At 28.3% G+C, this 15,036-nt stretch overlaps 1 protein-coding gene across 1 annotated transcript in view; it reads left to right on the top strand.

Moving 5' to 3' along the window:
• LOC123298691 (head-specific guanylate cyclase) overlaps positions 1-15,036 on the top strand; it is a 262,949-nt gene that overhangs the window by 192,672 nt on the left and 55,241 nt on the right. The window contains exons 7-8 of the mRNA XM_044880783.1: positions 6,077-6,215; positions 7,941-8,107. Of these exons, the coding sequence (XP_044736718.1) occupies positions 6,077-6,215; positions 7,941-8,107 (306 nt within the window). The remainder of the gene's footprint in view (positions 1-6,076; positions 6,216-7,940; positions 8,108-15,036) is intronic.

The raw sequence follows: 15,036 nt of genomic DNA, 5'->3' as shown, positions 1-15,036 counted from the left end.
CACTTGACCGCGGGTTGGTATGTTCGTATGTTAATTGTTGTTACTATAGATTTGCTTTTGTATACATCATAATAAAAACTAGATATAATTTGATAACTCGAGAGGGAATAAATGTCATTGTGAGAATTGACATTATTGTCGTTTCTCTTTTCAGGTAATTAAATAATTAATTCCTTTATGTAATTAGTATTAAGATTATTCATGTAATTAATTTATAAAAATAAACTCTTTTCAGAGCAACACAAGTGTTTATTCAAAAACTGTCATTTATTTCCAAGATTCACATTATACACATATACTACATGCCATTGTCACACATACATAACTGATAATAACATATAAATACATACTATAAAATTTGCATATAATTTGTGCCCTCGTGAGTAAACAGTGTGTTTACAAAATGTTTCAAACAAAAGTTGTTTATTTTTTTATAAGAAACATTTTTTACATTTAAACTTTTGTTCTATCTCTAACATTGACAACGGTTTACAACAAGACCCAATTGACCTATGCTGCTTATTTACGAACTTGACCTCACGTATTACCTACTTCCTGAGTGCGCTGTAAAAATTTCAGCTTGATATCTTTTTCGTTTTTGAATCATCGTGTTCACAGATGGACGGACGGACAACCGAAAATAGGCTAATTAGATGATTCTATGAACTCCTATACCAAAATTTTTTTCGTATCATCAATATTTTTAAGCGGTACAAACTTGGGACTAAACTGAATATACTATGTATATTTCATATATACATGGAATAAAAATTGTGTACCATTCAGCTAGACTTGATATATTATTTCGATAGACTCGATAGATAAAACTGTTACCACATCGTGGTAAAAAGTTGTAGTCTAGATGGTAACATAAATATGCTGATTTCGCATGTTTTGGCCAAATACTAGACTCTTCTTCCAGAATCATTACCACTTTTTTAATGTTGCTGCATATATCTTTGGCATCGTTTTTACAACTTTTCCCGAACATTTGATCAAGTAATGTAACTAAGCCTAGGCTAAAGTCCAGCTGGACTTTTCTTGTTTGTAACACTTATACTGATTTATTCTGGTTAAAAGTAAAAATTACATAAAGTAATGGAGTAATTATATTAATTTTTAATGGTATGAAAACGATCATTATGAACTATATTCCTGAAAAGACTATATGAATTTTTTGTTGTACACAAATTGTTAAGTAACAACACAAAACTTCATGATTAATGTAAATGTTAAATTCACATGCTAAGAGTTTTTTTTTTTGGTATTATATTATTATAGTTGAGTATTATTTTAATTGAACTGAGGAAAAAAAAACGTGTTATAATATGTTTCTCTTCCTTTTTGTTTATTTATGAACTTTAACTGATCTGTTCTTATTAATAGTATATATAATATTGAGTTTTTATTGTAATTTATTCCTCCAATATTGAATTTATTAGCAATTACTGTTGAAAATTAAAAAAATCGAGAAAGACGCAAAAAAAAGTTTTTGTTTTGGAAATTGATGAAACTCGTTGGATGGGGTAATTTTGATCCAAAACGTATAAAAATCAGGTTAATTTAATGATTGAATGCAGAGTTTCTGAGATATCGAAATATTTGTATCGATTTTAGTCCTTATCTCGAAAACTATTCGTCCATTCATCAAATGCACCCGATTTTTGTACATTTTGGATCAAAATTACCTGTATATACTGAGTTTTATACATATTACAATGTTACAAAAAGGTTAATTCCCCACAAGGTCGAAGCACATTCAAATTAATAATTCTATTGAAATTGTATTTTGTTACTCTAAGAGTAACACGATATTTTACTTAGTGAAATTAAAAAATGAGAAAATAAATTATAAATTTAAAAAACTAGAAAACACGCTTTATTGCTTACAAAGGAACAATAATTTTAAATTGTAACGCAAAATTCAAAGCGTGGGGTACAATTGAATTATTATCATTTTTTTAGTGCAATAAAACGTATGTTTATAGTTTTTTTTTTTTTAAACTAAATTTAATACTGAAAATATCCGTATATCATGATGATTTACAAATAGGACATTTTTCACCTGACTATATGATTATAGAAACTATTCACTCAACTATTCAAGCTAATGTTTTTATTAAAAACTTCGTCTGTGTTCTTTTCTAGGTATTTCTTGATGTCTTAATCAAGTTTATTTTGTGAACATTTCATTATTTCCTTTTTAAGGATTTCTATTGGAATTCTATTGTGAATTGAGCATAAATTTCTTAAATTCGTTTGTTTCACAAATTGTTCGAGTCAAACTATTTGCTGATGTTTAAAAAGAAGACGTCATTACATTTTACAGAGTGTTCAAAAAAAAAATCATTTCAAAATTTTAGAACTTATTGGCAAAACAATCATGCAATCGATTTTGGACTATATCGACAGTCAAATTTTTTGATGTGTTACCAATTACCCGATATAATTATTGAAAATATCAATACCTTTTCTATCAATTTCCTTTTGTCAAATTAAAGATCACTAGACCGTTATCCAGATCACTTTACTCTAGACCGTGTAATAAACTGCTGCAGCTCATTAATTGGATTTAAATATTAAGAAAGACTCTATCTAGCGATAGAAAAAAGAACTACTGTTTGCAACGAGCATGGATACATAATATTTAACGGAAATGTTTATTTACAACCTTATAAACCATGCGCGCATACCACTACACATATAAAAGAGTACAGAACATTAAAATGTATCATAAAGTAGGTATTTTTTGCCTTTTGATTCAATGAAAAATCAGCTGAGTTGCTTAAGGATGGTACACAATTTAGCTAGTGGTGCTGACATCTTAGTGTTAAAATCAAACGGAACTTTCGATTGTTGTATAAATTAGAGACCCTAAAAGTCTTGGACTCTTCCGCAAAATTTCATCTATTCCATAGTGCACCATATTTCTTTACCATGAGTGGTAAACGCGCCATAATTCTTTATATGACTAATACAATCAAAAAATTTAAAGGACCAGACCGTCACTCGAAGGCCTCTAGTTCAAACCAATATTTCATCATTCTACTCATTCGGAGTAGAACTTAATCTGGGTTATAAAAAAAAGAGTTATTAAATTAGAAAACCGTTCATAATAAAATAGTAAATAACTATTGTTCTTCATAAAACATTTACTAAACATTAGGTATTTTCTAGCTTTTTGCACCTGAAACCCAGCATGGGAATTAAAAATAATGCCATTCATCATCGTTTACAATAGCTGAATGTCTGTGTCAATGAAAGGCATTAGTTTATACGACAATCAAAAGTGTTGTTAGCAACCAATCTAAAACTAACTCAACAAGTTTGATATCAACACCTTCAATAGAGGTACCTTTCATTTTGTTTAATTAAATAAATTCTGTTTTCCAATCTTCTACAAACAACAATATGAAGTATAGGGTCCTTCAATAAGAGTGATACTTTTTAAATTTGAAAACTATCAAACATACTAAAGGTAACTGCGTTTTATGCTCTATGATTGTACACAAAGTATAGAGCCCTGTCAAAGAAGCCTTGAAGAAGTGGAGAAGTGAATTGAGCTTTGTCAGAGAAGCCTTGTTTGAGACAACAAAACTTTATTGTCTAACCTTTCAAACAAAACACAATTTTCTCTGTCTACGCCCATAAGATAAGAACTACTTTTCTCATTCTTTTTCATTATCACTCTCATTTTCAACCAATCAAATAAGCTTAAAAAGGCTTAAAAGGAAGCTATATCATTTTCAACCAATCAAATTAGCCAAATAACTGTCAAAATCTAAACTAACAACGTTCTTTTTTCACAAAAACAAATGACAACTCGTGACAAATTTAAAATTTTTATTTTCACATTTTAGAGGCGTAAATAAAGTTTTGATGACGCATTATCAACGTACTTCTGCGATTGCCCAACTCACTGTACGCATTCATTGTGCAAATTTCGTTGAGTGGTTTTTCTTATATTAATAATTTTAAAAAGTACCATTCTTCTTGAAAAACCCTATATAGGTAATACTTACACCCCTATCATCAATGGATAATATAATTAAATTTTCTCATAACTATCTCATACCTGAAATAAAAACTCAAGCTTATTTGAAAACCACAGTTTAGTACGTGCTTTCCCATTAATACAAACTTACAAAAAAGGGTATAACCAACCTTGGATATAGATAAAAATATGATGGTATTTACACCTTTTTGTTCGAAGTTTTTCTCCTATTAAAAAAAATTGTTTTAAAAAAAGAAAAAAAAATCGAATTGACTATGCCACGCACATTTTATCAAATTGTTATATGGTTGAAAAAACTTGACGATGGCGATTATTATTTATACTTTTTCCTTAAAAATATATCTATTATTAAACCATACAACCTTTTTCGATACGCACTGCTAAAAAACCATAATTTATTATATGAGTAAAGAAAAAAGTTATCTCACATAATTGAATATTGATTTACAATTTTTACTTCCTTGTACTAAGTAAAAGAATAGAAATATCTATTTGGAGCATCCAAGAATTCATTTTAACTATTTTCAGGATGCCGTCTGTATCTACGTTTGTACACAAAACAAAACAAAAATATTGCACTTTTGTTCCGTTAAAAATGAAAAATGTGGATAATAATTTGTAATTTTAATGGTTATGTAAAATTCAAAGCGTTGGGTTGTCGATATCTATCAAATCAGCTAGTTTAAAGAATGAATGTAGAGACTACCCCACGCTTTGAATTTAACATTAAAATTTAATCCAATTTCATGTACCTTTATAGCCTTACGGCTTTTTTTTGTATATTTGTATATAAGCGATTTTGTAAGCGACAATCGTGAAATTTAATTCAAGTACCTTGTACGCACTTCATTTAGCTTTCAATAGAAATATCCATCTTGGCTACACTTGAATTCATTTTGACTAATTTATAACCGTACAAGGAAGTCATGTTGTGATTACATCAAATTTTTTTATATTTATAATAGGTTATATTATGGCTGCTCTTTACGGTTCCCTTCCTTTTATTAAGTAATGACTAAAATTTAAACAATATTATAGCGAATATAATGGTTTTAGATTCTAAAAGAAAATTGAATTTTTGTTTTCATCATAGATAGATTTCATTATTTATTTTGATAATGAAATTCTTCATAAAAAATAATGATAAGAAAAATATAAAAAAACTAAATCTACTATGATCAACATACAATATCTCTTCTTAAACTTAAAAATATCTTCTTTAGTCGAATTTTCAAATTATCTTCATATACGACACCCCTCAAATCATTCTAAATACATACAAAATTTTGCCTAGGACAAGAGAACATTTTAGGAACTTATTTGAACAAAGACAGAAATTGTTGAGATTCTTGTTAAGTGAAGTCCAGAACCCTCTTCTTTTACGAAAGTCCACATAATAAATTTTCTGGAAAAATAACCCTGATAAAATTAACTTATCGTACTTTTGACAGAATCAAATTAACTAGAAGGTAGTTAACTTAAATTGCTCATCATCTCAAGAATTAGTGGACACAAACAGTAAAAACCAGGCAAATTTGTTTTCCCAAAGTTGGCAATCATCATTCTGATATTTCTAAAGAAAAAAATTATTTAATAAATCAAAAAACCCGACTGAGTTAAATATAAACTGAAAAGAAGAAAACAAGTCCAGCCGTTTAGATAACTTTGTCTATTTAATAGCCATTCAATGGTACCCCATTTGACATAGTTTGCCGAAATTCATTGTGTTCTTTTTCACAATGTGACGTTCGGGGGTCGACATATAGAATGTTCACGTAAGAACAGACATAGACTGATAAACACATTATCACTCCCTTGCGTTGCTCAGTCGGGTAAAAAATATTTATTATAAATAGGATATAAGATTAACTTTTTTTTGTAAAAAATTTCAAGAAAATTATCACTGCCTAGTCAATTGAACTCGAAAAATATTGACTTACTGCGACCTATCTGAAAGGTAAATTAATTCAAGATGGTTCATTAGTTTATTCACGTTTCATTTTTATTAAAATGAAAATATTACTCTTTAATAACATATATCATTTATTTGGATTGTTACAGGATGGATTAAGAAGGCGAATGGATAAATTAAAAAGTTCAATAGAAGAAGCAAATCGTGCTGTTGATAAAGAAAGAGAGAAAAATGTTAGTTTATTACATTTAATTTTCCCACCAGATATTGCAAAACGTTTATGGCTTGGTATGTATTATTTACTTTATTTATATATGAACACATTTTTTCATTTTCAAAATTGCTTAAAGCGTACAAATCAATTGAATTTTATGTAACATTTCAAAACAGCATTTTTTTTTGTTTATTCTTTTTATTTCATTTAATCCAGTTGCTAGTTATTTATATTGTTCAAACAATATTTGTGCAACTTATATAAAAAATTCATTCTTGCATTATTTTTTTTTCACAAAACAGGTATTTTAACCTAATAGCAATAAAATTTGATTTTAACTTTTGGTGCAGAATCCTAACTTTTTTTTAAATAAAATTCAACCCATATTAATTGGTGATAATTCAGCATTCTATATTTGGAAGAATTTTTAAAATCGATTAAGTTTCGAACTCAAAAATGACCGTTTCAATTTTTTATGGATTTTTACTTTTGGTGCGAAACTTTAATTTTTTTTTTGAAAATGAAATATAGCCCATTTTATTTGCTGATAATATAGCATTCTATAGATGAAAGAATTTTTAAAATCGGTTCAGTAGTGACCTCAAAAATGACGGTTTATATATTCTTTCATACAAACTTGCATCCCCTAGAGTTGCCCTTTACCCTTTTAGGGGATTGATTTCGAAAAATTCTTTCTTATGTGACACCAACAGTATAAAATCAATATCTTCTCGAAACTTCTATCATTAGTCGCGACATTGGCTATTCCCCTCCAGATTATTTTCTCCATCTGAAATGTTTCTAAATTTAAATAATACACAAAAAGAATCATTTTGAACAAAAAATCATCGAAATCGGAGCTGTCATTGAGGACTCCCTAAGAATGGCTATTCCTTTATCCGACTAATAGTATTGATACGATAATTTTTAACTAGAAATAGAAAATATGTTTATGTGTAAGCAATATATGAAGAAGATAAATGTTGCCAACATTTATTTATTTATTTCTAATACTTGGTGGTGATAATCAATCGTGCCAATAAACCTATTTAACACCCACTATCCGACAGACAGACAATCAGATACATAGACATGAGGTAAAACGAGTATACTTTATTTATTATTATTATTATTTTCTGTGTTAAATAAAATGTAACATAAAACTTTATTTTCAATCAATTACAATATGAGATAAAATGAGAAAGTGTGTGTGCTTGAAGAAAATCTTGTAAGTTCATTTACGGCAAGTGATAATAATAAATTGTTACGATTACAAAATTGTTGTTGAGTTTTTATTATTGTTTAATGGTATTTTTTAATTCAATTAATTTAATCAAATAACATTTCATTATGGAAAGTGTCTAGAAAATATTTTATTTCCATAAATATAGAACTCTAGATATTGATAATGGTTCTAAAACGCCTATTTGGAAATCTTTGAAGAAACGTTTGAGGAAACGTTTTCCAAAGAAGTTTGATTGATCAGGATATTTTTGAGCAAATTTTATTAACAGAAGATCTCTTTTTGGGAATGTGTAACGGCAAATTTTCTACTTTTATCTTAATAACTTCACTCAAAAGTAGTACTTTAAATGCTTTACACACAAGCCCAAAGACAATCTACCAATAATTTGGATACATAACAATAAAAATGACCAACAAGACATTATGTGGATTTTTAAAATGTGTCATCAATTTGATACAGACACTATAAAGTTCTCTCAGTTTAATCCATTGGTATTCATAGTATAGTTTCTGCATGGTTGAGACATGATACTGAAGTTTGTTATGTTTTACAGGTGAATCGATTGAAGCAAAAACACATGAAGATGTGACAATGCTATTTAGTGATATTGTTGGTTTTACATCAATATGTAGTACAGCAACACCAATGATGGTTATCAACATGTTGCAAAATTTATATAATCAATTTGATGTATTCTGTGGATTATTGGATGTTTACAAGGTGAGTCAAACCAGTCACATTATCAAAAATTATTTTAAATGTTTAACAAACCATTTAGGTACTGTTTTTATTTTTCATTCATTCAAGTTTTAAACGAATTAGATATTGATTTGTCCAATTTAACTTCAATCGCTTCATAAATTAAAAGTATTTTAATATCCTTTGTCTGTAATACAGTAGAGTATAATTTAAAGTGTTATCACGGATTATGAAGTTTTACACTAAACATTTTTTACTTAGTTCTCTATCAAACAAACGACACTCATACATTTGGTGGGAACGCAAATAAACGTTCAGTAAATATATAAGTTTTATATATTGTATAACTTAATTGCGCTTCCACCATTTTTTTAAGAATATATTAATATAAAATATTTTTTAATGGTTTTCAAAAAAGAGAGAGATTTTATGTTCGACTGTATGTATTTTTAACTTCCCAGAGGAAGTTAATGTAATGGGGCCGACTTTGTGTGTGTGTGTGTGTGTGTGTGTGTGTGTGTGTGTGTGTGTGTACGTATGTGCATATGTTCGTTCGGATTCTTTCGCCTCGATTATCTCGTGAACCAGTTGACATTAACACGTGACTAGACTTATTCGACGTGTAATTGAGTATTTAAGAACTGAAAGAGGTTTCAGTATAATTAGTTCAGCCGTTTTTTAATGGTAATAAAAAACCGGAAAAAACTGAATAAACAAAATCTGAAAAGTGGATAAAACATATCATTTATCTATGGAGATAATGATCGTTCCAGCATAAGCTGCAGTGCATGTTCGAATAATAATCTATGAAGGCTAACAAGACCTTTTTTAAAGTTTTTCCCCCCTCGGGAAAGTTTATCTTAGGGAATACAGTCGAACTCACACGACTTCAGTGCCCATACATACTATATACTGCCAATTTATTTTAATGAATGTTCATCGATTTCTTTACCAATTGTTGACGATTTTGAAAAATTGAAAGGTTATACTTTTCAAGCGGTCCCATAATTTTTTCTTCAAAATGGATTCAAATATGGACTTATTTAAAAACTTGTGTAAGTGACTTCGATTGTTATAGATGAAAGTAGACTACATTTCCTTAAAAGTACAAAATAAAATTTTTAGTTTATGCTTCTCTATATCACAGCCAATTTTTACTCTTTAGGCGGCCCCATAATTTTGTTTCATCAAAATTAGTTACTAAAAAGTACAAAATAAAGATTTCTTTACAAAATGATTTTCCAACAATAAAAAACAATAATATAAAATAGTTTATTAAAAAAAAGAACCGAATCAAAAAAATGAACGAACAAATAAAAAGAAATTTTTAATTTTACCAATCAATAATTTCAACAAAGTCGGTACATTAAAATTATTTTTACTTCTTTTTTTTTTTGAAGTTGGCCATACTTTTTTCAAAATTTGTTTATTATATTGAAAACTATTGTTTGTAAAAATTAATATTACCATCAATATTTTACAACATCTTTGTAGATGTAAAGAATAACAAATGTTAACACATTGATAATATAATATAAATATTATGTATATATTATAATATATTATACATAAAATAGGATTTTCATATCATATAGAAGGAGGGGGGCAGATAAGCGAATACCATTTTTATTATTCATATATTATATGTTATTGAATTCAATTCACGTTATAGAATATCTATTTGATTATTGTAAATAGTATGTTATTAATCAATATGAGTCGAATAGAATCTATGTACGAAGGTAATGATTGGTATTGTATTGTATTCATACAAGTTTCTGTAACCTCAAACGGTAGGAATCAATTTTTTTTAAATATTCCTGTACATGTCTTTAGGTGTCATTTCCTATAATCAGTAAGAAAGTAATCATTCTGAATCAGAAGATAACCAAGTCTCATGTGAAGCAGGATGGGAGATATTATATGATTTTTTTTCTCTGATGATGATTATTTAATCCAAAATAACTTTTTAACCGACTTCAAACGAAAAAGGAGGAGGTTATCAATTCGACTGTATATTTTTAAAGTGTGTTATCTCAGAACTTTCGACTGGGTGATCCGATATTGATGATTCTTTGTCTATTTGAATGCTGATGCTTTTTGTGTGGTCCCATTTCATTTGGGTCGTGTTCTGACAACGACATCTATTCATTGTCATATGCACGACAAGAGGACGAATAACTCAATATAACGCCAACCGATTTCGATGATTCTTTTTTTAGTGGCAAATTAGTTAGTGAACTTCAGGTTCACTAAAAATCACAAAATAAAAAAAAAACCGACTTCAAAAGAATAACTTTTCCAAAACAAATATTAATATGCACTAAAAAGTATAAAAATAATTTAAAATATAATGTAGTTAAATTATTGTTATTTTTGGAGTCGGTGTCAGCCAAGCTAATGTAGCAAACTGTTCTGTCAGAGTTATTTCCTTGGCTGACACTGACTCCAAAAATAACAATAATTTTAACTACATTATATTATCGTTATTTTTTTTACTTTTAATTGCTTATTAATTTGTTTTGGAAAAGTTTTTCTTTTGAAGTCAGTTTTCTTTTAGTTAAAATTTTTTTTTATTAATGATTGATTTTCGTACAAGGAACCTATATTTTTTATATGTAACGTATTTAATTATTGTCAATACGTTTACATCCTTTTACAAATCATTCAAAAGGTGGTTTAAGCTTCCGAAAGTCAAAAAATCTTATGTAGAGAATTTACTTTTATTGCTAGTCAATGCTTAATAGCTAAATTAGCGCAGGAATAGTCTAAATAGGTATATTTATCGAAATCTTATTGAAATATACTTACATTTAAGTTTTTGATAACGCTACTTACAAGAAAATATGAAAGGGTAACTGCACGCAAGACTGAATATAACAACTCAATTTGAATATTTTTTACGATTAAATTACTTTTGATACTTTTTACAATTGACAAAAATTTATAAAATTAACTCTTACGTTTAGTTCAAAATGCAATAAATTTTATTGCAATTGGTAAAATATTAAAAGTGGTATGCCTTTTTCAGTAGCGTCCATAACATTATGTGGCCTTATAATACCTTGTAAATTTATGTTTAATTTTGAAATATCAATTCAGAAACGGAAAGAAAATGAAATTATTTTACCATTAACATACACATGTACACACACATATACCCATAATTTTCGACTATTGTAATGTGGGCGAGTATACCGGATGTATCAAAATCAATGGTCATTATAAGTTTAAATTAAATTATTATAAGTTAAAGATATCTATATATATACAAGCGAAATACCACTGACTGACTCATCACGCGTAAACTATACACCTGAGTGGCTTGAAATTTATCATTGTTACTCATTTTGCGATGTAGACGCTCAATAAGAACAGATTGCTGGAAATTTAACCTGTAAGGTGGAGAAAAAAAGGGATGGAAGTTTGTATGAAAATCCGCAATTCTTGAATCTACTGATGTTAGTAGACTAAACAAATTCTTTCACTTATGGAACTCATTATAAACAAGTAACATGGGCTGTATTTTATTTTCAAAATTAGGGTTTCAAATCAAAACCCATGAAAGTGTGAACAAAAAGGAAAATAAGTAAGAGCATGGAGAGTCGAGGCTATACCGCAGTGTTCTTTGTTTTTAAAGTTCAATTTTTCCAGAAGGGCAAAAACTGCTAGTATAGCCAACCTTTTGGAGGTACAAGCGTTAAAAATTTTGCATATCGTGTCAAATTTCTACTAAATTCTTTAGGTTTTCGAAAAAGTGTTTTTAACAAATATTAGAAAGAAAACTTTAAATAGCAAAAATATTTCTCTTAAAGATACCATCAGCTTTTGTTTGAAACAATTTTCAAAAGCTCAACGGATTCACGTTTAAAGAGTTATAAAGAGTCACGTTTACGTACACATATTCCGCATACCTATTTGCTTTTTTAGATGTATCTTAACATTCCCAAGACTATTGAACTTTTATTCTGACACACCTGGTAGACATTGTTCAAAAAAAACATCCATTATCAAATATACTTTCTCTTGTGTAATACAAGAACATAAATTACTTTATACAATATAATGTATACATTAAGACCTAAATTTTACCAATCCAATTATTAAAGTCAAAATCCCCTCTTTATTCCTTATTTGAAGTGTGATAAAGGATTGTCACTTAGAGACAGTAGGGCAAATTTGGTTTGGACACTATAATAATTATTAATACCTATAACGTTTTTCAATTCGATGTCCTTTTAACAAAGAAGCTTTCGTTATAATATTTATATTAGGAATATTAAATTGATAGTCGAAGATTAAAGAAGCCATCTCAATTCCGGTTTATTTTATCGACTTTACTGGAGTGATGAGAAAAACTATCACAGCTGTTAATAATTTTCTTTATGTTTTGAGTTTTAAAAAAATTATCGACTGTCCTGTAAAGTATGAAATTTTGAGAAAGTAAAATAATTCCCAAGTAGCCATTCCATTTGAAATTTTTCAAAAAAAGAAAATCGGAAGCAATCATGAGCACTGCCAATAGAAGTGAAAACTTTAAACTGCAAGTAGTTTAAAATTTAAAACTGATTGTAATATAACAAATTAAAATTTCAGAATTTTTGTATTAAAATATTAACAAAATCTTTTAGATTTTTGAGCGGGGTACGAACGCTGGCCTCTAGTATCTGAGTCCACTACTCTGCCACTAGGCCACCGTACCTTTGTTGAAATCGTGATTATATAGCTACGCCTAGCAAAAACATGCTGATAATGATGATGATGACTTTTTCACTTCAAAAAACGTTTTAAAATATGCGTAAGAGAATCTTTCTATACGAGGGTTCTAGATTATTATAAAGTAGTTGTAGATATTGCGACATCTCAGATTAAACAATTTGCTTTGACAGTCGTGCTCCCTACAAAATTTATAATTTCTGTCTTGTAATTAAAGCAAAAGGCGTTTTTTGTTTTCATAAATCATAACACATCCTTTCATGAATATATGTTATCACATTTTCGTATTCCCTTTGAAATCGGTATGATATAATAAACAAAAGTTAAAAGGAAATATTTCATATTTTTCATTGATGTCCTCACTTTAAAAAAATACATAGAATTCACTCACTGATTGGTATAAAGGAAATATGGATGAAACTTTTCATTGGGTTTTTTTTTTTGTCATTTTTTCGCAATAGTAGCTGATAGATTATCACTACGTATTGGGTTTCATTTGATCATTAATATTTTTTATGTAAGTTTTGTAGACCACATATTCGCTGTGTGCACGGCATTAATGCCGCTAATTATTACTTGAAATGTTTCTTACATAAAAAATGTTAAGCAAGCAAATGAATAAATTATTCTTGTATAAATTAGAATTCTCTTTATTAATTTATAGTTTACGCCTTCTTTGCCGAAGGAAGACCCTATCGTTTTTGCCTAATGAATATCCCACAGTCTCTCTTGGTGCCTCAAAATAAAGAAATAATTTCCTAAAAACATTGTCATATATGAAACTTTGCATTTTTAACCCCCGAACTAAAAAAAAGGGGTGTTATTATTTGACCGCTATGTGTGTGTGTCTGTGTGTTTGTCTGTCTGTGGCATCGTAGTGCCTGAACGGATGAACCGATTTTGAGTTTTTTGGTTTCATTTGAAAAGTAATTTAACGGAGAGTATTCTTAGCTTTTGATAAAATTGCAATAGTTAGTAACTGTTGTTCAACATTGCATGTATTGTTTGCAAGATGATTTTACTAATTTTTAACTTTTTATGGACACTCTTAATAGAAAATTCCATGTTAACAAAAAAAAAACCAAAATAAAGCAAATCCCTTTGCGAGAATGAAAAGAACTTTAACAAGTTGGGGCGGTTAAATTGACTACAGGCCATTAAAAAAAAATATTGATATTGAACTACATATTTTTCAGTTATAAACAGAATAAATGTATAAGTTATTTATCATTTGGGGATATTAAAAACATGGTACCTGTGTAATAAAATTATGTTTGGGTAGGTTTTACGGGTGGTATGATGATCGTTACCTGTATATGCTTGTAATTTAGTCCTTTTAGAATACATTAAATTATCTATCTATACATCGTAACATGTTTGAAAAACCTACACATAATATTAAATTATTTTTTTTCACTTTTCATCGAAAATAGAAAGTACAGTATATATTTATTATTGAATACATAATTGAAAGAAAAAAAGAAAATAAAATTTAATTTTAGTTAAAGTTTAAAGGTTACATATATGTGTTCTATACACTTCGAGGTACTGTCAAAATTTGTTACAGTTTGGTAAATCGTTGGTAGATCAAATTACTTAAATATTGAAATGAAAATAATAGTCATAGCATTGGTCGCTGAGACGTAATATAGAGAAACAATTTAAAAAAAATGTTTTTTTATGCACCCTAATATTTCTTCTTAACTAGTTATTTCTGAAAATGAGTTAAAAAGCTTAAAAAAGGAAACTAATATGAAAATTTACGTTTATTTAATTTCCTTATAGGAATCGCCTAGTTAATTGAGCGAACTGATTCCAATGTTCTGCATACTCTTGTATATATTAGACAGAAATTGTTGATGAATGAAGGCCTGTTATGGGAAAGTATAATTAATTTAAAATTTTTTGTAAAAAAATTCGTTTGAGACGTCACTCATAGCCCATAATTTTTTCATTGCCCAATATTCTACTGTAGTAATTTTTAAACATAGTTGGAATTTATTTTAAATTAGGGGAACTAGTAGACATTGCTCTGCTCGAATCTTGGCTAAAAAAAAGTAGCCTAAGTTCTTGTAACATTAGCTCTCTGCCAGTCAAAACTATCTGCTATTTCCCATCAAAATTAGTCCCAACGTTTCAGATATTTTTTTTTAATCCGGAGGCATTACAAACAGACAGAAAGACAAATATCTTTAAAGTTGTGTTTTAGTACAAGTATCGAGTAAAAATGCATA

Source organism: Chrysoperla carnea, chromosome 4 (assembly GCF_905475395.1).
Source record: "Chrysoperla carnea chromosome 4, inChrCarn1.1, whole genome shotgun sequence".
Classification (NCBI taxonomy): domain Eukaryota; kingdom Metazoa; phylum Arthropoda; class Insecta; order Neuroptera; family Chrysopidae; genus Chrysoperla; species Chrysoperla carnea.
The sequence above is the reverse complement of the archived record's forward strand: the minus strand, read 5'-3'. Positions and strand labels throughout refer to the sequence as shown.